Source organism: Notechis scutatus, chromosome 3 (genome assembly GCF_049901735.1).
Source record: "Notechis scutatus isolate UNSWTSFEM ecotype Mainland chromosome 3, rNotScu1.2, whole genome shotgun sequence".
NCBI classification, from domain to species: Eukaryota; Metazoa; Chordata; class Lepidosauria; order Squamata; family Elapidae; genus Notechis; species Notechis scutatus.
Window position 1 is genome coordinate 185,992,149 of NC_142011.1, and position 27,148 is coordinate 186,019,296.

Below are 27,148 nucleotides of genomic sequence, written 5' to 3' on the forward strand. Positions count from 1 at the left end.
TTTGAATGATTTTTACCTACCTCCTCCCCAATATAGCTTTAAATTGCATGATTCACCTTTTCTTAATTCAAGCAATTGAAAGTTTGTCAATACTTTCCTGGAAATTTTTGGAACATCATGTTATGATTTAGGGTAGTGTTTTTCAGCCTCAGTGACTTTAAAATGTGTGTACTTCAACTCTCATTATTCCCCAACCAATAGCCTACACATCTTAAAATTGCTGAGGCTGAGAAACACTCATTTAGGGAATAGAGGCTAGAAACATGAATTGATGTTATAACTCTGGAAGTAAAACACTCATCACTATAATTTCATATGAAATATAGATGTTTGGAATACAGGAAGAGGTATTAGGAAGTTCATAACCAAAGCGGGAAGGATGAAGATGTGATGTGCTTACATTTTGTATAACCTAACCAGGAAATATTGTATCATAGTTCACTTCCAAGTACAATTTTAAAAATAATGTGCATTTTTCTTTCCTTTGGAAATTTGTCCTTTAATACCCATTGGTATTGAAACAATGTTTTTTTCTGACTCAAATAGCTCTTGCTTATTTTTCAATTTAAGTCACTTCCCACAGCAAGTATCTATATTCTAACTTCCTTGGAAATTGTTGTGCAATAAACAAAGAATTAAATGTAGATGCTTGAGTTATTGCTCAGGAATCCAAAAATGGTGTTGCAAAGCCCAAAGGCCAGGCAACAATATCCAAGGGAAAAGAAGCAGCATAATAAAAAGTGTGAAATATGAAGCAAGTCACCCTTTAACTACAGCTGAAACCAATAGACCTGTTTGTTACTTGGACGGAAAAATGAAAGCCTAATATATCACTGGGCTATTTAATTCCTTGGTTACCATAGTAACAAATACTCATTTAATACCTTAATTGGAGTGATTAAAACATAGCTATGAAGACGAGATATACAGTAATGATTACATTTTAGCACTCCTGAAAGCTTGTTTCTTCTAGTTGAGATTTCTTACAGCAGTAACACAGAATTAGAAGACTAGTAATACAAACTGGGGTTAAATATTGTGGTAAGCTAATTTTGACATAGGATTAAATGGTAGTTTAAAAACCAGAATAAGAATGCTTTTAACTTTTCTTCCTTCTTTTTCTTTCTTTTTCTTTCTTTTCAATCTTTTCTTTTCTTTTTTTTTCTCTCTCGTTTATTTGTGTATGTATCGTTGGTTGTTTTTAATTGTAAAAACTAATAAACTGTTTAAAAAAAAAATAAAAACCAGAATTCAATTGCTTAAACACCAAGCAAAAGCTTAACAAGCAACTTGATTTATGGCAAGTCACTCATGTGACAATTAATGTTACTGGTGCCTATACCATCTTTATATATTTTGATTCTTTGTGCTCGTATATTGCCAGATTCAACAGTAAATACCTCCTGGCAAGTTTCAATGTAGAAATATAAAAGCCAATAAGAAACCAACTATAAAACGGTAAGTGCGATGGTAATAATTTAATCTCCAATGGAACTAAAACAAGTCCATCTTTATGTGCTTCCAGAAGACTAGCAATGAAGATGCCAACCTAGTCTCAAGAAGGAGATTGTTCCATAATATGAAGACCACAACCAAGATTGTTAGAAAGCTTTGCATCCACTTCACTTTCCCCACTTGCAAGTTCTTTAAAAGGTGATAGTGAGAGATTCACCTGGATTAATTGGACAGATCACCTTTATGCAGAGAAGGTGATCTTGTAAGTACTTTAGCATCAAACCATATAAGGCTTTACTGTAGAGTTGTAATTGCAGGAATGCTCTTATTTTGGATGGCAAACCTCAGATTAAGAATGTTTACAAGTAATTACAACTCAGGCAAACAAAGTCACTAATGCAAAGAAGGATTAGAGAGAGGAAGTAAACATATGTTAGACTTTAACTAGAGATAATTAATTGTGTTAATTACTATGCTAAACAGTAACGAAAGCTGAGCAGAAACTAAAGTTAACCAATGTTAGAGGATTACTAAAAATGTGTATAAATGTAAGACTAGACTCCAATAAAGTTCATCATGATTCATGTGATCATGATCAAACACCTCGACTGCCTCGTCATTACAACACTTTACAAGTCAGAACTAGCATTTGAATTGTATCTGGAAATTTACTGGCAACAAGTACAATGATTGCAAAACAGGTGCCATGCAATTATGGTGACATTGGTTTGCATTACATAGCTGGGCTTGAATTCTTGCGGGAGAAATGAAGGAGCCCCTCAGAAACTTATATAACCCATGGGAGATCCTAGTTCTGAAGGTCCCATCTTAGTTTCAAACAGAATTATGACCACTAACTATAAAGGTTTGTCATTAGTTTTTCCCTTCTTAATAAAAGTTGTGCAGGTCAGATAACAAATCAGAGAATACTGATATTTTGTCTTTCTCTTGTTTAAATTAAATTTATTGTGAAACATCCTCCTACTTGGGCAGTATCTTGAAAATGTGATGTACGTTAAGGGCCTAATTCACCCTGGCAAAGCAGATGATAAAGACATTTTCAATCTCTGAAATTATATCCTTTTACTATGCTATATGCTAGCTGAGGTGATAACCTTACTTTTTCAGTTAGATCCCAAAGGTGGCTCTTTCAAGAGGCAACTGGACTTTCTGTTTTTTCTTTGAAGACATTTCCCTTCTCATCCAAGAAGCTTCTTCAGCTCTGACTGGATGGTGGGGAATGGAAGGATTTATACTCCTTGTAGATAGCTGGTCATTTGCATTCTTTTAGAGGGTCATTAAGGTCACCTGGAGATCAATGACCATCCTGTCAGAGCTGAAGAAGCTTCTTGGATGAGAAGTGAAACGTCTTCCAAGAAAAAACAGAAAGTCCAGTTGCCTCTTGAAAAAAAAGCACCTTTGGGATAACCATGACCTGGATGACTGAGAATCTCCATAGACATTTTGCAGTTAGATGTTAAATATTGTTCAGTATGCTGTTTGTTTTAGAACGCAGAAATTGCTTTAAATTGGTGTGTCCTTGAGTCATTCCCTCACCTTCTTTTCCTCTGATTCTTTTAATAAAGAGGATAATCTAACATGTCCAGATTACTCATGAATACTCTTGTTATCAGGACTCAGCTTTAGCCTTTTGATTTCATTACCTAATTGACAAACATTTTTTTTACTTAAAGCAGAAATATATTCTGAAAAAAGACACTCTATAAACTCTATAGAGGGGAGTTATGATTGTAGAATTGATGTTCAATGTACAAAACAAAGTACATCAAATTGTTTTTGTAATACTCAAAAGAAAAAAAATACAACAAAATATCTATACTGTTTATAAATATTTAGAAAGAAAAACAAAAAAGAAGTGACAAACATCCCTAAAGATAATATAAATATTTGATTTTTGACTTTTCCCTCCTTTGTTCTCCAACTGATTTATGGTATCTAGTGATGTCAACTTATGAAACCCTGCTCTAAATGTTTGTACTTGCCTTGCTGCCCTAATGCAAGCAATCCTCTCTACAACTGATGCAACAATAAACTTCACCAGCCACATAGTCACCAGCTTAGTAACTATGTCACGAAGTTCCTTAGCAGATTGTAGATGCGTCTGTGCATTTACTTCCTACCCCTTGGCTAATATTTGCCTTAAGCTTGAAGATTGACAAAATCTCCAAAATCTAAATAAAATACAAAAACACTACTCCTTTTAGCTGATTCTTTCAAATTTATTGTAAATACCCAAAACAGGTTCATTAGAAAAATCAGCTGCAGTCCTAGAATTTGCCAATATCTTTGTTTTATGTTTTGTTTTGATTATAATATGGACCAAATAGTTAAATTCATATTATTCAGAAACTGCTATGCATTCCTTCTGAATAAAATTGGCTATGTTAATATTTAACTATATGTTTTCTTAAAATGAATCTTAATAAGCAACCATAATTATTGTAATTTGATGTATGAGAGATGAGAAATCTATAATGGATCTGTGCAAAAAAGTGACCATGAAGAACTAGATTTTATTACTTGCTTTCTTGAGTTTTCTTGATTTAAATTGTATCATAAATAGAAACATATATGTAGTTTATACACATTTATTTGGAATACCTTGGCATGCTTGGAATACACTTAATAATTAAATTAATAGTTATGCAGTGTAAAATAGAAAAGAAATAACATAACACAGAAGTTTATTTTTTACAAAAAGACACCCTAAGCCTATAATTCTTGTAATAGCTTATATCTTATTTCTGCTACATTCACTTTTGAGCAGTTAATTTGTTCCTGTTTGTAGTCTTGAATTTGCTGTTTATTATTTTAAACAAGATCCTACAAACTTCAAAAAAAGAAATGCTAAATTGAAAATCCAAGTCTTTAAAAAGATAGAACTTTGACTGAATTGTGTTCAGGATATTTTGTTAACATTAAAAAAGATTCTAAAATTGGGGTACAAATAGTCCATTTCCAATGTTTCCTCCAATGTTAAGTAAAATACAAAATATATTACAGAACATTTTACACAGAAGATTGCACCTTAACACAAAATTATATTTCATTAGAATGAACATGAAAAACTTAATGTGAGGTAAACATATCAATCACTTGCTTCAATTTTTAGATTTTAAACATGGTTTATTAATTACTTATTTGGATATAGAAGAAGAGAGATTTGCAATTATTTTCTCTCTTGCCTGGATATAAATAGAACTCGGAGACACTGTATGCTCCAGCACATCTGGATTCATTTTCAGAATTTTCGGTTCAGCAAAAAACTAGACATTACTTCCTGCACCATTAAGTGCCTGAACCATCAATCTTAGTTAGATAATCTTAGTGAAGTTATTAACAAGATCCTATATTTAGGTATATTATTTACTTCAAAGAATAGTTTTAAGTCAGGTCTCATTTTACATATACAACAATACATATGTTAAGAGATTAGGACATGGAGTTCATTGCAATTAAATTATTTGGAAAATTAGTTTAAAACTTATAATATTTTATAAACAGGGCAAAATAAACCTTTTCCACAATCATGACACAAGTTTTACACAATACCTCTATTCAAATTTTCAAGCCATTAACATCATTTTTGCTTACTTGTAAAAAAAAATCTCCCCAACCGAAAGAAAAATTCCTAACAATAAGTATTGATATTTCCCAACTCATTTGGATTAACTAAATATTGGTCTTGTTCCAAATAAATGAAAAACTGTTAATATTTCAAGTGAAAATTATGGAATTATGCAAAAATTCTCAAGTGTTGCTTCTTGAAAAATATGATATATGTTTTCTTTACCAAAGAAATATAAATTAGTTTATTTTTCTGCTGGAAATTCCTTGTAATTGTAGAAAATGACCACCCTTAAAGGCCCACAGCATAAGACTTGATTCCACAACAATTTTTAGAGACATTCTATCTAACCAATTGCTCTCCTGATCATAAACATTTGCGTATCAAGGAAAAGCTTTCCATTGCTTCTTTATATTGTCACATTTTATCAGCAGAGACTACATTAATGATAATCCAAGAACATGTTAGATACAGTTGATGAGTACTTTCAGTAATGTAGCTAAGACTAATGCATCCTTTATTTTTGGAAGGGGTTCTTTACAATGTCGGGGAGAGGGGGGGGCGTTGTGTGTCTAAACCTTACATGCAGCTACCAACACATGCCCAACAGAGAACAAAGTGAGACATTACAAATAGTAGTAAGACACTATGAATTTACACTGCCTTTAATGCAGCAACTCAGGCTGGTTTTCCACAAAGGGGAGCACTCCGCTAACATAGTATGCAATTCCAAGAGACAGCAAAGCAATGACTACAAGCAAAAGCAGCACTCGCCAAAAGCCCAGGTCCTCTACGAATTCTTGCCAGGTTGTTCGGAAGCTGGACAGAACACCTTCCCCTTGCTGCAGGTTGGGGTTGAGGAGAGAGTGGCTTTCCATGGCACTGTGAAAATAGAAATAAAAAGACCCCTGAAGACAGAATTTGGACACCACACATTAATCCTGATTTACTTATATACCAGAAACAGAGGAAGAAGAGGTGGGTAATAACAGGGCTACCATTAAAATTAGAAAACCTAGGCTTCGTCAAGCCTCTTTTCACTTTAGATGGCAACTGTGCTTTGCCAGCATTATAAATGCTATTTTCAGCAGTAAAGCATATTATAAAGGAATTCAGTTTATTTAACTAGAAATACATTAAGAGTAATTTTCATAAAACTGTTTCATGCCCCAAACCCCAAACATATACCCAATTTATTGCTCTTATCACATAGATCACATCAACCTTAGCAACTTTAAGATAGGTGCACATCAACTCCTAGAATTCCCTAGCTGGCTAAGATACTTTATAGGCCTCTTATGAGGAAGGCATAACTAATCTATTTTAAAAGTTTCTGGGCTGTTTGTACAGCCAAAATAACTACAAAACAGGGGGAAAAAACCCAGTGCTATAGTCCCAAATTCATTAAAATTAATTCCAAAATGAAGAAACATCCCAATATTTAATACTATTAATGCATAGAAAGGAAGGGGGGAAGAGTCTTCAGGTCTATTTAAAAGAAAATAGAAATATATGTGAACAAAACATGTACATGAAGAACCTATTTCTATAAATGAGAAGCCATCCCAGAACAGGCCATATCTTGTATTGCCGACCATATAATTGTATTTGCCACACTCCGAGATCAGCCATAGGCTTTGACAGATCCCTATATGTATATAGAAGTAATACATCAAATAATCCAATTCCATACACTTTAGGCTTTAATGGTCAAAACCACTTTGAACTGGGCTTGGTTGCGGAAGGCAGACAGTTCATTTAATATAATATTGGACTGACATGTTAGGAATGCTAAGCTACCGCAAGCATCTGGATAGCTACAATTTGCAAAGCGAGAAACTTCCAAACATTTTTAAAAATTAAATCCATATGGAACGTATTATAGTGCTCTAGACTGAATGTTTCCAAGGCCCAGCAACTAAAGTAAAATCTTTCATCCGTAGACCGACTCCCAGCTGCTATGCAGCCCTAGACTGAGAAAAGGTGGTCTTATCACTGTGAAAATCAATGCTTTCTCAATAGCATCAAGTCCAGCCTTATCCCCACGCTACAAATTTGGGTCTCCTGAGGAAAAGAAACTCCATTCAGAGTTTATGGTGCACCACCAAACAGGTTAATCAATTTGTCTTATTTGGATTAAGTTTCAGTTAATTCATCCTCATCTACTCTAAAACTGTCTCCAGACATTTATGATCTTTGGCAAAAACAAGAATTGTGAACCATCTCTATATTAATTGCCTTCACTGTTTCTTCTTGAGCAACAGCATCGAGAGATTTTTAAATAGTCCAAGGGCAAAATATGCCATCTCCCAAATCCTGGACTAACACTAAGTTATCTGTACTAAGTTTCTCCCACCAGAAAGGACCTCAACGAATGCTATTATGGCTCTGAGGCACAGTGTTATTAGTCCCAATCCAGCGAGATCAACATTGCAATAATTGATATCAAAGGCTGCTGCAAATTGACCATCCGGGACAGGCAAAGTTATCTCTAACAAAGCTATCCTGGTCCTAAACTAAAAGCTAGGGAAGATCCTCTCCAATAATCAATAATTTCCAAAAATTATATGGATTGAACATACCCTCCTCCTCTCCAGAATCTTTCCTACGAATAAACTGCCCAAATTTGATTGGTTCTCCACCAGTACATATCTCTGCATTTCTGATGTGTATGCCAGCAAGAGTCACTTTTTGTGAGAGAGTGATATACTCTGTGTGTGTGTGTGTGTGTGTGTGCGCGCGCGCGCGTGCGCACTCACACATACACGCAGGAATATATTTATTGCTTCTTAAACAATTTGGCAGGATCCCTACCTTTGTGTCTTTTATTTAAATAATATTTTATTTTTTAAAAAAATTAAAAAGGCACCTGAACATTAGGGAAGGATCTTAACTGAAATTAACTGAGGTTGCAGCAATGGGTCTGCAGTAGAGTATAATAAATTCTACTCCCACCTCGACTGGGTGACCTTGAAGCAGTCACTCTCTCTCATCCCAACCTTTCTCATCTCATAGGACTGTTGTTGTGGGGAAAATAGAAGGAGGAAGGATATTAGGTATGTTCATTGCCTTGAATTATTTATAAAAAATAATAAAAGGCAGGATTTTTAAAAAATACATTGGAAGGAGTCATCACAAGAGATAATATGCATAAAGTACATACTATTTCCCAAACTTTTTACTTTAGTTTTTAAGCTGTTTGTAACTGCAGAACCAATTGTCTCATTCTTGTGAGAACAGAAATGAGGGAGCTTTTTTAGATAAAATAGAGAAGTATCCATTGGTGCATGACAGAAAAAATGGTTAAGACTCAGACAGTTAATCTATAACCACTATAGAGGTTAAATGAAGGTATAATATAATCTAAGCGGAAAGGTTATGTGGCTGTTGAAAACAAAGTGGGCTCTTTTTAAAAAAAAAAGGAAAACTGAGTTGCAGTAACTACTTGTATTACTGTGGCAACCGAAATGACCTCCAAATACTAAAATGGTAATAGGACTGGAATATCAGCTATTTTGAAGACATATGGAAGTGGCTAAACATTTCTGAGTCTTTCTGCTGGTAAGAAAAACCTTTTTTTTTAAATGTTACCAATACAAAGGTTGATTTTTAGTTGCAGACCTTTCCTAGGATATGTACAAAAGCAGAAAATACCTTCAGAGTTTAAATATAACTATCTTCACTGGAAATAAAAAAATAACAGCTGGGCACACAGCTTCAATAGCTATTATTTGGATTAGAGAAATAAAGTCACTTAATTTGATGGCAACAGGAGGAAGAAAAAAAATAGGAAAAAAAAGTATCAGGCAAAGATGGCCTCTTTTTATATTACAACTTCAACTGAAATTTGAATTTGTTTGATTCTTAGATATAAGAACTGCTGACTGGCAAGGTTCTATACAAAAAATACTTAAAATACTTCATAACCTGATTTATAGGGAAATTGTAAACCCTTATTGTTTAGATTCCTTCAGCAGAATAAGATATTTTTCCACTGGTAAGTTACATAGTAAATCTAAAGTTAGCTTAGTTTTACAGATAATTTTTTAAAAAATCACACTTTCATTAGGTAAAGGTTTCCCCTCTTCAGTCGTGTCTGACTCTAGGACGTGGGTGTCAAACTCACGGTGTCACATTGCCATCACCTGCCGTACCGCGATGTTTTTTTTTTCCTTTGCAGAGCTGGGATGGGCGTGGCCTACACATGACATGAGGATCCAGCCCATGGGCCGCCAGTTTGACACCCCTGCTCTAGGGGATGGTGCTCATCTCCATTTCTTAGCTGAGGGAGCCAAAATTGTTTGAAGACATTTTTCATGGTCATGTGGCCTGCAGGACTATATACCAAGGCCAGGGGTGGGATTCAAATTTTTTAACAACCGGGTCTGTGGGCGTGGCTAGGTGGGCATGGCCATGTGACTGAGTGGGTGCGGCTTTTTTTTTTGGCCTCCTGGGCCTCAGGGAAGCCTCCGGGGGGGGGTGTTTTTGCTCCCAGAAGGCTTCCCTGGGGCCCTGGAAGGCAGAAAATGGAGAGGGGGGATGCGCAGTACCCCCCACCCTCACCCCCCCCCACGACCCCTTTTTGCCTCCTGAGCTTCAGGGAAGCCTCCTGGGCGAAGCAGTAAGACAGCGAGAGGGATCCCGGCACAGCTGATCATCGGCACAGCTGATCATCAGGACAAGAAAAAAAAATACCTTAAGGAGTGACTGGGCGGGGGAGAACACAGTCAGCGATGTCGGGCATGCGTGTGATGTCGGGCATGTATGATAAGCACTGACTGGGTGGAGAGGGGCGGGGCCAGCCAGGGGCACACTGTGCCGATTCTCTGAACTGCACAGAATCATAACAAGTGGTTCTATAGAACCGGTCTGAACCGGTAGAATCCCACCCCTGATCATGGCACACAGAACTCTTTTATCTTTCGCTCCGAAAGTGGTACTTTTTTATCTACTCGCATGTGCATGCTTTTGAACTGCTAAGTGGGCAGGAGCTGGGACAGGTAATGGGAGCTTGCCTTTCATTAGGTACATGCTATTAGCACTAGTACTAGCATTAGACTTATATACCGCTTCATTGTGTTTTATAGCCCTCCCTAAGCGGTTTACAGAGTCAGCATATTGCCCCCAACAATCTGGGTCCTCATTTTACGGAAGGATGGAAGGCTGAGTCAATCTTGAACCGGTGAGACTCGAACTGCTGGCAATCAGCAGTCAGTGGCGGGTCAGTGGTTAGAATGCATATTGCAGGCTAATTCTGCATTCTTACCACTGACCCACCAACCACTTACAAGCAAACATTCACTCAGAATTGAAGATATGATGGAGGCAGACAGTTTGATCCTCTATGTACAGATAGTTCTTGACTTACAACCCCAAGTAGGATCAGAACCTCAGTCGTTGAGTAAAATGATTATTGAGACATCATGTGACTGCTTCGCTCAACAACTGCAATCCTGGCATACCTAATTGCAGTATTTATGGGTCGTCGAATGGACAGCGATCTGGGTAAAGAATGCAGGATGACTCAAATGGGTGAGAGTCCTTGGGACTCCCCCTGAGATTTGGAGGAGGTACTGTGGACAAATCTCTCTGCCGCTCAACGGCTGAAAATCTGGTCATAAGTTGAAGATTACTTGTATGGGAAAAAGAAATTACATTCAGTTTCTAGTTGAGAGAATTTTGAAAAAAGATTACAAAAAAACCTTAAGAAAAAACAACCTATCAATATTTGGCTATCGTAGAATAAAAGAAACTGATTGTGTTTTATTGAAATGGCTAAGAGATATACTTAATAATGACTCATTCCACAAAGCAACATAACATTCCTTGTAATGAACTGGCAAATAGAGAAAGAAAAAAGTTTAATAGAGAATATACACATGTATACATTTATTTGTTACATTTACAACTCTCGGAATCAACTCCCAAACTGGAATTGTACATAAGTACAAATGCTGACTGCTTAAAGAAATACATTCACAAAGACAGTAGTTTTATCACAGTTAATTCTTAATGCAAAAAAATGAATTCATCCAAATCAATGTTGATTTATCATCTGCCTGAATATTTTATTTGGCAGTAGAATGCTTAGTATACTACAAGGGTGGGCAGTCTACACGCTGTGGTTCCCAGGTCCCTGAATGCAGCCCTACAGAATTTCAACAGCAAAACATTCAAGAAACAGTCAAACAATTTCCTCCCATCTCCAGTGGAAAAGAAAATGAATTAATTTAAGCTTTGATATAGGCTTAACCCTCCTAAAAAAAACCCAATTCTGAAAATCTAAGGGGAAAAAAACTTTGAAAATGTTGATCCTACCCACATTCTCTGTCTTTTATTTCTCTAGGCCTTGGCCACCCAAGAATTCAGACAGAAAATAAGAGGTGGCCTTCCAGGCAAAAAGAAAAAATATTTCATAATAGGACAATACTTTCTAAAATACTGAAACTCGAGCAAGGTCCCCCCCCCAACTTCCCAAAATAACTATACTGAAAGAGAAAAGAAACTGAAAGCAATCTTGCCTTGTTTTCATCCTGTCTTATCTTTTTCAGAATGAAGATCCAAACATATGTATGTTCCAACTTGCTTTGTATAAATATGAAGATATTAAGATAGGCATATCTACATATGTCCAAAGCAAGGGAGATGGGGTTGTGAGCATTCAGTCACGGTGCCAGAAGCGATAGATCTTTTCTCTGCTATCTATCTAAGAATGCTTAACTACATAGCATGCAGCTGTCAGAAAGCTGTAAGCACAACTTCTACCTAATCCTCAAGATCTCATAATGTATTTGCAAAGGCATTAGCTTCCTTTAAAATAGCACAGCATTTTTTTATCAGTCATGTGATGTGCTCTGTGAAACCCATATCTTTTCTATGAAAAAACTAGCCCACAAGTTGCATTTGAGCCAGACCACTTCAGAAAGCAGACCGGAGCATTCTCTATTCAAACAATCTACAAAGAGAAAATAATCTCAAGGAGAAAGAAAAACTAGAACCTTCTCTCCAGCGTTGAGTTTTCTATGTGTAAGTATTTATTAATTGTACAAAGGACTGTCAAGTCATATTTCATTCAAAGACAATGACTTACTCCAAATAGGCAATTTGAGCTGACTCCTGAAGTTCATTGGCCATGTGACAGTCCAACTTCTTTAGAACTCTTTCCAATGAAGAGTCTAAACATCTCCAGCTACAAAATTTGGGAGAAAAATGTCACATAATAAACCCTGACCTTTTCCACTATGCAGAATAAGCTCCACATAAGACAATTTTTCCAATGATGTTTAACCAGTAAAATAGAATCCAAACAATGGGGGAAGGGAGGGCAAACCTTTCACTTTCAGCTGTCTGCATTGTTTCCAGCTTTGAGTGGGCTCCTCTGTTGAACCCTTTCACTTCTTGCTCTTCCAAAGATTCAAGCAATCGAATCACATCTTTATTCACCCCTCTTCGTTTTGCCAGGACAAGAGGTGTTGCACCTTGATGATTGCTATGTGAAGTGGAGAAAGAGAAAAAAAGGCAATAGAATAGGGTCTATCAGAAAAAGGTATACCATATTTCTCGCACTATAAGACGCACCTGACCATAAGACGTACCTAGGTTTAGAGGAGGAAACAAGGGGAAAAAATATTCTGAACCAAATGGTGTACTACTATATTTATATTAGTACATCTCCATCCCCATCAGAATGCCCCCCCATCAGAGTACTGTATATATGGAGCGCCAAATATGGAGCAGCAGTGTAGTGCAGGCAGGAGGCAGAGCCTGAGAGGACCACAGATAGGACTCCTCTCATATGCCAGCTCTGCCTATTGACTCCTGCACTGGGGAAAAAAGACAGAAGAGGCGGGCAATGACAAAGACAGAAGAGGTGGGGTTGAGCTCTGTAAAAGGACCCCACTGCCGCGGCCTGGCTACTATTCACCGAAGGACCAGCACTGGTCCACTGTTGGGGACCCCTGAGGTAATACACTTCATGGTCTGTGACACAATATTTGTTCCATAAGACTCACAGATCTTTCCACCCACTTTTGGGGGGGTGGAAAGTACATCTTACAGAGCGAAAAATATGGTACATATCAATTTTAGGGGGGCGGAATCCGTTTATCTTAATTTATTGGAAACATACCTCATTATTTTTCATCTACAACTCTGAAAGTGCTTCAAGTAATAGGGCCATAATTGTAGACAATAATCGCATGTTAATAATCTGGTTGAATTTGCATTAAATTGCATTATACTTTAAGTCAAGCACTTTGATCTAACAGTTACTCTGACTTTGTTACAAGGATGTTATATTCTTCTGGATTTTAAAACAAAACGTAATTTAATTAAGTCCTTTGAAAAGCAAGCTGTTGATAAATTGCTGGATCTCTCCCACAAAATGATAGAAGTTGCTTTGTTTCAATGAAAAGCTGAAAATCTCTAGTAATAATACAAACATGTAAATAAATCTAGTTAACTATATAGCATGCAGAATTAACTAGAGATAGAAATACTTGAATATGTTTCAACTGCATCAGATTTAAAAGTCAAGAGTATGTGTAAAATGATTAGATTTTGTAGGATATTATTACATTATTGTCCACTGAAGCATGAAAAAGGCAATTTTATAATGTTACAGTTGCTACATGGAAGCCATTTTGACAGCCTACTAAGGTTCTGCCTATTATTGCAGTTTTAAAGTCAGCCTCCTCTCTTTATTTAGCAACCATAACTGGGACACAACTGTACTTATGATCTTACTACAGTTTCCCTTTGCTTTACGACCTGCAAAGGTCATAAATATGAGGACTGATTGGCAATAGCAATAGCACTTAGACTTATATACTACTTCAGAGTGCTTTACAACTCTCTCTAAGCGGTTTAGAGTCAGCATATTGCCCCCAACAATCTGGGTCCTCATTTTACTGACCTTGGAAGGATGGAAGGCTAAGTCAACATTGAGCCAGTGAAAATCGAACTGCTGACAGTTGGCAGAATTAGCCTGCAATACTGCATTCTAACCACTGTGCCACCATGGCTTATAAAGTTATTTTTTTAACTGCATATGGTCACTGTACAGGAAATCACTAAACTCTACTCTTTCTTAAAACTTTGGTGTTCATTTCTAAAATAGAAATGCGAAGACTTTTTTACATATACAAAGCACTACAGACAGTCTTCAGTTAATGACTGCTCTCAGCAACTATTTGAATTGGCCCTGGTGCTGAACCATTGGTACTTGTGATCAGTCCTTGGAGCTCCAGTCATTGCAGTGTCTCTACGATCACGATCCAGTTACTCAGCACCTGGTTTGCAATTACAATACTGCAACTTTCTGTGGTCAGATGATCACCTTTTGCAATCTTCTTTGTTGGCTTCTGACAAGCAAACTCAGTGAGGAAGCCAGCAGGAGGTTGCAAATGGCAACCAGGTGATGTTGCCACTCTTAACTGAGGATTACCTGTACTATGGTGAAAAACTAAGATGGGTAGTTGGCTTTTTTAGTTTTACTACTTATTGAAGCACCTTTGTTCTTTGAATTTGAGACAACAGACACAAAAGGGGGAATAAAAGCAACTTTTAGGAAACAAATATTCAGAGCTAAACTGACTGGGTTTATTTATACTTAAATAAACTAGGAAAACAATTTATTTCAAGTGTAAAATCACATTCAAGCTTTAACATATGTACTTTCCACTTTCTTCGTTGTTTTTTTGCTATTTAGATGGTAAACAAGGCAGTACCACCAGGAATTTATTTTATTTTTTTCATATGATGATAACAGTTGCAGCACTGATTCTTGTCTGAAACTTCTGTTCTATGATCACGAAGTCATTCCCAAGTTAATTATGACAACCACTGCAAAGTTCAAGTAAGTATATGCTAATCTCATAAGTTTCCCTTCTTTTGACCCAACTTAGTCATCACCTCCAAGCAAAATACTGTAACTCAAATATAAAAATAAAGAATAGAGGCTTAGCGTCAATCATTTAAGAACAAAGGTTAAGTTTCAAACCACTAGGATACATGAACAGAGAGTTCAAAGAACAAACAATTCTGGGATTATTGTTAATTGTGTTTGTCAAATAGCTATTTATCCAGTACACTAAGTGCTTTTGTCTGGACAACTGGCATATGACAGATGCTAGGAGCCTGGTAGAGTGAATATACAACATTTCAGAGAAAGATTGATTCATAAATTCTGAGAGCTGGTTGGGTGAGGGCTGAAAAATAATGAAACAGAAAGGACGCCTTGAACCAGTTCTGTTTACATTGGAATAAATATACATATATTTCAAGTTATTAAAAGAGGTCATTTATTTTGAGGTATCTCCATGTCAGGGGTTGGCATCAGAATCAGAACAATGCAATGTACGCACGTGCTCTGGAGGAACCAACGCAAGTGCCCTCAGAATGTTGCCGGGCTGCAACATCAATCCTCATCACTATTGGCCATGCCGGAAAAAACCGAAGATTAAATATTTGGCAGCTATACTGTAATTGTAGCAGTGCTGGAAATGGTCACTGATTGCTGGTTTATTCATAACTCCAGTGCAACATGATATAAGCTCATTTTATACAGAATGTTTGTGACAAGAACACACTATCAAGAATAGTTACTAATAGTTTCTATGCTGACAGTAATCCCCCTGAAAGAACCATAGGAATAAGTGCTACCCAAAAGAAAATACAACAAAAATGTCATCATTCCTGAATTTTTGACGAATAAAGATTAAGAAAGCTGAAATATATTGTCAGGAGCTATTCAAAGTGTTAATAGATAAGACTGATTTTTAGGCATACGGCAGAGAGACAACCTTACCAAATATCTATCTTGAGTCCATTGGAGACGAGGAATTGAATGGTATCAACATGTCCACACAGGTGAAGAGCTGTGTTACCTTGGTAATCCGTGGCCAAAAGATCACCCCCAAATTTGTGCAACAACTGAGCAATATCAACGTTTCCTCGAGCTGCTGCTAAGTGAAGACCTGTTCGGCCACGGTTGTCCCGGATGTTTGGGTCGAAGCCACTCTCCAGTAGCCTTTTTGAATAGTTAAAATCTCCATCAATGCAAGCCTGTAGCAGAGGCACATTTGTTTGGGAAGAATCATTTACAAACACGTACGACATGACTGAATGGGAAATGTAGCCAACCTGCAGCTGAAAATGAAATGGAAGAAATTGTGAGCCTTTGTTAATAAGAATAATGCCAAAGTTTTAAACAATTGTTTTTTTTTAAATAAGAAAAGCTATTGTTTTAAGTGCAAGATCTGAAAGTTGAATAATATACATGTGATGCTCCACATTATTTTCCGAACAGAAAATATTTCTTGTACTTTTGATGGTGTTACATTTGTGATTCTCTCATTTTTGAGAACTTAGTTTTGGCCACTGCAATGATAGTTGTAAGGTATTCTCCAGAATATTGTACTTTGATCCTCAGGCTTACAATATAAATAATATACAGATTCCTGAAAAAAAGAGAGAAGGAATATACTTTTCTTCAATTGTCAAAAAACATAAGCCTAGGTACAGTGCTCAACATTTTGTGAACCCTTTTGAATGTTCAAAATTTCTGCGTAATTCTTTGATCATTTTCCTCATTAAATATACAATTTTTATCTATTTGTTTAATTGGGTTTTCTTTATATAATTTTAAGAATTGTGTGAAGAACACATCATACTCATATTTATGCAGAAAAATTAAAAATTCAAAAGGATTCAGAAACTTTTAAGCACCCTGTACCAGGCTGCCTCAAAGTAACTTAATGATAATATAGATCAGAAATTCTTGTATTTTCTATTAATAACACCACTCTTAATGGGATTTATTTCTCAGGGAACTACTTATTTATATCAGAAATTGTTAATTCAGGCAGAGGAGTTGACTAGCAACTGCTAAAAAGATAATCGTCTTGGTATGTGTCTCACCGGACTTGCCAAAACAACGGCTGCTGCATTTTCCATTGAACATTTTTATTTACACAAATAATTTCATTCAACTAAAATAGCCAACGAGCAGTCAGGAAAACGGAAGCAAAAATCTAAGATTTGATTTGTACATCCTCTTTCGTATTCAAACGGAGTTTATGTGACAATCTGCAGAAACTAACAACAGCTGTGGTTGGTTGGCAGGATGCATTTATGATCTCTTTTAAGCAAACAGCAGCCGAGGAAGATGTGATTTATAGTAGAAGGAAACCTGGCACTACAGTGTGATAAGCACACCCACCTTCTGAGTTTATGAGCTTTACAATAAAGTTCCCAAGTTTTCTTTGAGATTTTGTGCTATTATTGATGGCTATTAGACTTTCGCCATCATCAGAGTGAAGTCTGCATATTGTTATCTTTCACTCCTGTGAGAGATAATAAATGGTGGTCAGAGTATTTATTTAGTTGTCGCTTAGCAGAAAGCCCAGGGTCATGCTGAGAATACTGATTAAGGTCAATATGCTGCTTCTCTTTCCTGTGGAGATTTTTTTTCCCAGTCATAGCTAGATATAAAAGCTTTGTCTTTATCCTTGCCTAGCAAAAGCTGAGGGCAAGATATGCCCTGCCTATGTTTTCTGCTATTTGGGAGAAGTGCTGGAGGATGAAGGAGACCAGGAGGGAATTCTGGTTACTATAATTTATGGCTTGGTTTGGAAACGATGCCAAAAACTTCAACATCTTGCCAGGATTTTTAACCATATATGTTAATTGTTCTGGTTTTCTAGGTCAGCCAGACAAAAGGGAAGAAGCTTCAACACCTTAGTCTAGGGAAGCTTTAAAATATGGCTCTTCAACCAGGAGAAACAGCTGCAATTTGCAGAAAAGCTGCCATTTATATAAGAATTAAAAATACCTTAAGTGAATGTCACGTCTCTACTCAGAACTTTTCGGTCTGCACTTTACCACTGAAGCAAAGAAACTACTTCTCTTAACATTAGAACAAAGGGATGAAACATTGTTCCAGTTTTTTAAAATTTCACACAGTTCTGCATTTCGTATCTTGTACCAACATAAAAAAAAACAAACAAATCTTTTTGAGTTAACTACTTTGCATAGGACGTTAAACTAAGAAGAACAGTGAATACAGTCTTAGAATATATTAACCGAAATATATCACAATTTTCATTTTTGCTATTTGAATGTGAAAACAATTATCTAACTACCTTCTTTTTAACAGAAGTTAAGTAGCACTAACAGGACCTGAGATGTTTTATAGAGCTTCAGCTCCCTCTAGAGGCCTTTATTGCTGCAAGGTCGTTTCCATCTAAAATGAGAGAACAATAAAAAGGTGGCAAAAACTGCCTTAATTTCCAATTTCCACTATGGAATTTTGGTAAATTGTAGAGTTAGCTAAAATCTCAGTGGAAGCAATTCAGGCTTCTTTCGTCATCAAGATGATGCAGCTGAAAAATTCACCCCAACTTTTTTAGCCACTGTAAACTAAACTCTCAAATGCTTCTATTACCTAAAGATGAACAGCTTACTCCTTTCAGAGCTCACAAATCCACACTGGTTGCAAAAAAAGAATTTTTTAATCACTTTAAAATCACCACTTTAAAACCATCATCAAATATGAATTTTTTTTTATCAATTTTGGTACAGGTAGCAGCAAAAATGTTAAAATCTTGCCTTCAGCAGGTGCAGAATATGGTCAAAGATTGTTAAATCTGCTCTGATCCACTTTACGGTCCAGTGCACACCTATAACAGAAAAGAAAAATCTTGTTAAAGATATTCAGTTTTCTGATAATACTATAATGTGCTAAATTATATTAAAAATCAACCAACTTTTTCATATGCTTCAACCAGGTTGTTTGTAGCAGTATATAACCTATCAACTAAAAACATCAGTTTTCATTTTACTTATGTAAAGTCTGCATAAGCAATACTATGAAGCTTACATACAGTGCAGTATTCCACTTGTAGTAAGGAATTAATCATTACATTTGACATGGGTAGCTATAATCAATTTGCTAAATAAATAAATAAAATGGAGAAGCTCAAATTACCCTAGAATCAAATCAATTCACCTTTCTCATTGTCCAATGTTTTCAAATGCCACTCTTGTAATATGATAAACACATATTTCAATGCAGTAGCATATGGATGGATCTAGATTCCTTCTATTTTCTATAACTTTGCTACCTCTTGAAAGTGATTTCTCTATTTTTGCTGCTCTGTTCTTCCTAACCTTTCCTCAAAACGTGAAGCAGCAGGAAAAAGCTCCTGAAAGTCATTTGCAGCTCAAAACCAAATGGAACAACAATTTACAAAGGACCAGACATAACAAGGAGACTAAAGCAACCAAGATTGATTGCTAGGCCAATCCCAACCTAGCCCTGTAAAGGCCAGGTAGACAGTCCACTCCTTTGGAAGCTGAAGATCAGATCAGATAAACTGCTAACCTGTTCTGACCCAGGCTTCGTTCAAATTAAGAAAACACATGCTGTGTGTAAAAGCAAACCTTTTCTAATGTGACGCTGGGAATTATTTGAATTCCCAGCCAAGACTCATTAAACACAATTGTCTGAGATAAGAGCATGGTTTTCGAGGCTGTAAAAGGCTGCCAAGAAACAGATGTTCACTTAATTAGCAGATAAACCGACAGAAGTTCCAGCAAAGACAAACCAGAGTCTGCAGGACTGCGAGGAGGAATCAGAATCTAATGAACTTCTTTGCTTCCTGCAAAGAGCACATCCCCGAGGGCTGGCTTTTATCCCTTATGGGAGAGGCAATCACCTCCCAGCCTTACTCCCAAGTTGCTGCTCTCTCCTTCTAGCAGCCCTTTACACACGTGCACTGGGAACAGGCTCCCCGGGGTCCTCTGCTTCGCTGCTGCCAGACTCCAATGGCTCCGAAGGCAGCACTCCACTCTCAGATAGTCCTGGCCCCATCCCTGCATCAGATGCAGGACCCTCATCTAAGTCCTCGCCAGACTGGTTCCCTTTCATCCTCACCGTCTAATACCTCTGCCATTCGCACTGGCTGCCGGCAAACCACAACATAACCAACAGGTCACAGGTTGTCTGGTATATTTATTATTATTTTACTGAAGGGACTCAGAAATATTCCCCTACATCTCCCCATTACACTTATGTGATATCCAAACTTGGTTTCTAGCTATTACAATGGGAGTGTTTGGGTGACATTTTGTGATCATAAATTTCAAATATACAATTCTGCATGATGGTAACAGTTGTTTATTTAGTTTCTTTCAGTATCTATATGCTGCCTGCTGTCAAAAGCTATATGTGGCTTACAATAAACAATGCAAACCTCTCCTTCAAATACATATAAAAATAAAATGCATATAAATAAGTCATATGTGCTGCAGATCAGGGATGAGATACGACAGAGTTAACTACTGGTTTGCTTCCCTGCATGCTGTGAGCTTCCCTGCATGCTGTGAGCCGCGCGCCTGTAAATCATCATCAGCATGCTGTGTGCAGAGACGGAGCCTTTGAAACAGCCCTCTTTTCCTGTTTTTTAACTGCAGCTGTGCCTCATTTGGCAGCTGAAGTTGAAAAATCAGGAAATAGAGATCAGGTAAGAGCCTGGGTGGGCAAAAACATCAGCAGACATAGAACCGGTTCTATGTCTGCTGCTCTTCAGAGCTACCGGTTCTACAGAGGTGGACAGAACTGGTAGAAACCCACCCCTGCTGCAGATCCTACCTGCATATTATATAAAACATCCCCTCCCATGCAAGATGGAAGAGAAAAGGTTTTTCAAGTTTCCTAAGCGCTAAGACAAGGCAATTCCAAAAATGGGAGCAGCGGTAGAAAAAATACAACTCCAAGTTCCCATCAGATAACAATCCCACAGGGATGGGACTTGGGAGAATTGAGAACAATGAGATCTGGTTGGACAGGTAGATAAATGCCAGAGAAGAGGTTCGCTCAGATAACCAGGACCAGAGTCATGTAGCGCCTTAAAGGTGATAACCAGCACCTTGAATCATACCAGGAAACTCACTGGCAATTAACAAAACCTCCAAGCCAAGAGGTCATCTTTGCTGTTTCTTGATCTGTCCAAAGGGGTGAGATCTCCGGATCCTGATATCCTCCATGCCCTGGATCAGCACTTCCACTGCATCACTTGTTGAGCACTGAGATACATTGCTGAAAGTCATCCACACATATTGATGGTATTAGACTACATATTGACAAATCACCTCTCCCAGCAATTTTATGTAAAAATAAAATAAGTGTTAAAAGTAAGTGGAGAGTGGACCCTATCCACTTCCTCAGGTCTCACAGACTGAAAATAACCCCATATTATATCACAAGAGAAAACTAATGCATGGATACTCTCTAACTACCATAGAGTCTAAGTCCGACCACTAAATGTCATGAAAATTTCTCACAGTGCTTGTCAGATAATCCTGATTACTCTTTGCTAAAAGGGAGAGGGCTGCCTTAAATAGGGCTGCTGGTTGGCATTCATTTTTTTTGTAAACTAAATCCCCATTATTTGGGCTTGAGCATGAATTCATACCAATCGGACTCAAGACAAATCACTGTCCAACAGTACTCTAATCATTTTCTCCGCCACTTCATTTCCTAGAGCAGATTAGCACGTAGGGAGGCCACTCCAGTGCAATCCAGTCCAAAGCCTTGGATATGCAATTATTCCAAACCAGAAATTCAGCCAAATTTCCTGCCAAGAGATCTCTGAAAACCCATCAAATCTAGTAGAAATGTGGGATAGGCCAATCCACTAGATCCGCCTTACTGTGGAGTAGGGCGCTTTGCCAAATTCCATAGCAATCAGAATAATCTGTCCACGACAAGCAGATTACAATATACAATCCCCCACTTTGAGATCACACCTTGTCTTTCACAAAACAAACAGATCTAGTGTGTGTGTTTTATATGCATTGAGCTCACAATAAGTTGAATCTGATGCATGACTGTCATGGCTACTGTGAACTGAGTTGATCCAAACTCCTTCTCAAGGTGAATCATGTTGAAGTCCTCCAGGACTAATAAATGGAGAAACACCATTACTACTTAAGCAATCAGGTTGAGCAGTCTTGGCAGGATTGCCATGTGTAGCAGGATGATTTATTTATTTATTAGATTTATATGTCACCCATCTTGCTGTCTGAGGCAGCAATAAACAACAAGAACATCCTACTTGCCCAACCACACAAATAAGACCTCAAATCAAGCTATTTCCAGTCTAACCTCTCTAGAAAGCAACAGAGTATTGTGGTTGCCAACAGCTAGGCTCCTCTTCCCTTGCCCACCAGAACCTGAGTGGGGTAATTTCCATGAGAACATCCCTGTTTCTCCCCTGAAATCTCAGTAATACGTTAATATTAACTGCGTAATTCTAAAATATTTTAAATACAACTTTAAAAATGAAAATAGGATTAGCTGTCTTGTCTGATGTTTATAAAAAGCTCTAAGAAAGATTTCTGGTGTATGTTTAGTATTTATTTTGTGAATCCATTTTACCTTCACTGAATTCTCTTTCTTCTGTGCATCACATTGCTCCTTCCCAGAATTCAAAAATATCGTATGTATTCATTTTTAAAAGAATAGGTGACAATTTCTACATATTTCAATATAACATTGTGTTGTTTTTATAAGTTGTAGCTCCCAATGAATGAAGGGATTACTACTGAAGAATGGAAGATGTTATGGTGGATATAGAAGATATATTGCAAAACATCCTAATATTATATATTCACAATAAATATTCCTCTGATGAACTTATGATCAATATTTTTTTGCCCCTTTTACTATGTTAGCATAGCATATTTAAATATAACCCTAACTCAATCAATTTGGTTTCTGGAGAAAGCGCAAATAGAGTAAAACTACTATCTCTACTAAGAAACTACTAAGAAACTACTATCTTTACTATAAACTACTAAAGGGCATGCATAAGTGCTTACCATCACTGTCCTATTGTCCCCATTTATTCGTACCTATTTCCTGTATTCTTACTGATGTTTATACTTATTCCTATTATTTTGTAAGCGATTGACAAATCAATCAATCAATAAAAGCTCCAAATATTCTACATTATTTCACAGTTTTGAACATTAGAAATTTAGAGGGTTTTTTTGCCATTTCTACTAGCATATCAAAGAAAGTAGACGGGCTTTATATTGCTAGAGTGATATTTATGATTATATAACTCAATGCTGTGGACGTCACATAATTTAGAGTTTATAAATAAAAGAAATGTAATGATTAACAAAATAACTCCTGGTTAGATAAGAACCAGATTTCCAGTTTTATAGACCTCCAAAATTAGCAGGGGAATTTTGGGGAATCAATGTTAATTTGTTGTCAAGATTGGGAAACACTGAACTGGAACTTGGTTTCAATTGTTGTAAAACGAAACCCAATAAATATTGGTATCCACAGTAAAAAGTAGTGATGGAAAATATACAGCTGTCTTTAGTTTCTATATTCCTGTGTTTGAATTAGCAGTTATTTAAAGCATAATGAAGCATAACAGCAGTAAACTACCGTTGAAACAAACAGAAAAAATACATTGAAACATACAAAACATTTTGTAAACCACCCTTCCCCCTGAAATTTTCCTGAGAATACTTTTTTAAATGAATGAGCAGAAATAAATAAGTTTAGAATGCTGTAGAAATTTCTCATCGACAGGATCTTTATCATGGCAATATTCTTATGTATTTGAATCCACCGATTGTCCAACTCCAGTTGAGATTATTTACAATCCAAGGTTCACTTTGAAGAGGGAGGATTTTATAAACAGCTTGTCCAACTGCAACTCCCAGCAGCCTCAGCCAGCTTGGGCATGGGTGGTTGAAGCTGGGGTTTATAGTTCGGCATTGCTTGAGAGGTCAGAAGCTCCCCATCCAGTTAAATGTAAATAATACAAAAACTGATTCGATATTTATATATTTCTTGGTGTTAAGAGAGAGTCACAGAGTACATTTAATGAAATGAATATTAGCATTTCCAGCCTACAAGCAGGATAGATAGATAGATAGATAGATAGATAGATAGATAGATAGATAGATAGATAGATAGATAGATAGATAGATACATGAAAGATAGATGATAGATCTCCTGCTTGTAGGCTGGAAATGCTAGTATTTGTTTCATACATATACATACATATATACACATATATACATACACTGGTGAATTGTATTTTGGGGTGTAGGCTGTTGAGGTGTGTGAGGAAGTTGTTCAGTTTTTCTCTCCCGTGTGGCCTCAACAGCCTACACCCCAAAATACAATTCACCATGGAAACAGAAGCTAACAATTAACTTCCCTTCCTAGATGTCTTAGTATACAAAAAATCCAATGGCTCCCTAGGACACACCATCTACCAGAAGAAAACACATACAAACTGCTATCTACACGCACTCTCACACCACCACCCAGCACAGATCAATTCCGTAGCCGACACTCATCTCCAGAACAAAATGCTTAGCCGACAAACAACACCTAAAAACCGAACTACACACTCTCACTAACGTACTAACAGCCAATGGATTACAAAGAAAGATTACCCACCTAATCCAAAAAGAAACCCCAACCAAAATCCAAGAAAGAGAAGAGAACGGCAAAGCCCTCCTCCCATATATAAAAGGCACTACAGACAAAATCAGCAAGATCCTCCAAAAACACAACATTAAGACAGCATTCTTCACAAACAGAAAAATATCCACCATCCTAAAGACAGAATCAAGTTAGAAAACCAAGGAGTATACGAAATCCTATGCACCGCCTGCCCCATCACATACATCGGACAAACCAATAGAAGAATAAGTGCATGCATTGAAGAACACAAGAACTCAATCAAAAAAGAAGAACCGACCTCTTCCCTGGTCCAACACCTCAAAGCCACAGGACATGAGATTGACTTTAAAAATACCAGAACTATCGCCAAAACTGAACACTTCAACAACAGAATAATCAGAGAAGCCATAGAGATAGAAAAACGGCCACATAGCATGAATAAATGAGATGATACCTCCTGCCTACCAGCCATTTGGAAACCCGCCCTCATTAACAAACGAGTACCTAACATGAAAAATGACACCAGACCCACACCCACGAGAACCACACAAGATGCTACCACACTTCCACGAAGAAAGCAGACTCACACCCACACAGATGATGAGACACGACCACGGACCAGAAGCCGCAGCTGCATCACTACCTGCTTCAAACCCCTCCGACCCATACATGAAGCGAACAGACGCCCACCATGAAGATGTGGCATGACCATGAACGTGAAGCCAAACAGGATCACATCTCACCAGCTCAAATCTCCCAGCAACTAAGACTAACCTGAGCACAACTAAGCCCCAACCTGAACAGAACACACCCCCAGCCAATCAGAACACAGCCAGCCCCCCAACCAATCAGAACACAGCCAAACCTCCAACCAATCAGAACACACACCCCACTCAATCAGAACACAGCCAAGCCCCCACCCAATCAAGTCACATCCCCACTAGCAGTTAAAAGGAAGAAGCAGCTGCAAGCTCACATTACTCCGAGAAGCACAAAGCCAAAGACACAAGCCTGAAGATGACGAATGAGACTTCATCGAAACGTGGCCTAGATACTTCCAATTTTACACGGGAGAAAACCCGAATAACCAAAGATCCATATATCCATATATCCATATATCCATATATGTATATGTATATGTATATGTATATGTATATGTATATGTATATATATATATATGTATGTATGTATGTATATGTATATATAAAAGCAGAACTATAATGACGTGGGAAAATACCCGAACAAAGCTGAATACCATACATATACCCACGAAAACTTAAGAAAACAAATATACATATATACATACACACACGTATACATACACACACATCTATATCTATCTGTAGATAAATATATATGTATCTATCTGTGTGTGTGTGTGTGTATATATACACACATACATACTATATATATACATATACATATACACATACATACACATATATGTGTATCTATCTATCTATCTATCATCCATCCATCCATCCATCCACATACATACACTCACACTCACACACGTATTTTTAAAGCACGATCCTCGGTTGTCAGAAAACGTATTCCAATCCAGGCAGCCTCGCAGGCTGTGAAACCAAATGGCGGCTGGGTTTTTTCTACCTGGCGTTCCCATGCCTTGCTAAACCACCAGCACCGGCTCCCTCTCCAAGAACTCCCTCTTCCCCGTCCGCCTCCTCAGAGCCAACCCGCATCTAACCGGGCAAACGCTGCGACGGGGGGAGTGGAGACTCGTGTCGCCCAACTCGAGTGAGTCCCCAAACCAGCCAAAGGCTTTCACGGGCGGCCTCCCGATGGCGATTCCGCGGCGCCTCTCCCGCCTCTTCCTCAGGGCCGGTCGGAAAGAATCGCTCCCGAAAAACCAGGCCGCCGCTTAAAGAGCCAAAGCGAGGCGCGGCGAGCCTTCCCGCAGCTCCCGACCCAGCATTTCCGGTTCCTGGTCGCAGCTTTTCGCCTCTTTGCGCGCGGGCGGCGGGAGTGCGTGGAAATGGCCGGAACGCGGGGAATTCGTCCGGGGGAAAAGGAAATTGGGTGGTTTGCGTGGCTTGGGGAAGAAACTATCAGGGGCCTGGAGGTTTCGTGGATTGGTGGATGGATGACGTGCCGCCAAGTCGGTGTTGACATTTTGATTTGTGGGCCATCAAGCCGTTTTCTTAGCGACCACCTTGCAGTAGATAAGGGGTCTCCAACCTTGGCCGCTTTAAGCCTGGAGGACTTCAACTCCCAGAATCCCCCAGCCAGCAAAGCTGCCCAATGTTTCCTAGCCGTACCACAGACAACAATAATGATCTAATACATATCGATTTTACAGTAGACAACGTTGAAAAAGCACTACGCAACCTAAAACCATCTCTATCTATTGGACCGGATGGAATATGTGCCTACTTCTTAAGAAAACTATCCGCTGCCATAGCCAAACCTCTAAGCATAATCTTTGAAAAATCTTTCAGAACCAGCTCCTTGCCCAACCTATGGTTACAAGCCACAGTCATTCCCATCTTCAAAAAGGGAGACCCAAGCCTAGTTGAAAATTACAGACCAATCTCCTTATGCTGCGTCACCTGTAAAGTCATGGAATCAATTATTAACCAATC

The 27,148-nt window shown here is 37.8% G+C and overlaps 1 protein-coding gene across 13 annotated transcripts; it reads right to left on the minus strand.

Annotated features, from left to right (window-relative positions):
* Positions 1–4,048: 4,048 nt before the first annotated feature.
* On the minus strand, positions 4,049–26,563 carry ANKRD46 (ankyrin repeat domain 46). 13 transcript variants are annotated; one of them, XM_087962047.1, is made up of 7 exons: positions 26,254–26,476; positions 18,653–18,723; positions 17,265–17,388; positions 15,852–16,192; positions 12,375–12,533; positions 12,135–12,233; positions 4,049–5,926 (listed from the first exon to the last, which is right to left on the minus strand). In XM_087962047.1, the coding sequence occupies exons 4-7, from the start codon at positions 16,160–16,162 to the stop codon at positions 5,710–5,712; spliced, it is 786 nt and encodes a 261-aa protein (XP_087818173.1). In that variant the 5' UTR covers positions 16,163–16,192; positions 17,265–17,388; positions 18,653–18,723; positions 26,254–26,476; the 3' UTR covers positions 4,049–5,709. The 13 variants fall into 13 exon arrangements, with proteins under 13 accessions (XP_087818173.1, XP_087818174.1, XP_087818180.1 ...); XM_087962048.1 differs by having other exon boundaries at positions 26,157–26,476; XM_087962054.1 differs by lacking the exon at positions 17,265–17,388 and having other exon boundaries at positions 26,475–26,563.
* Positions 26,564–27,148: the final 585 nt, after the last annotated feature.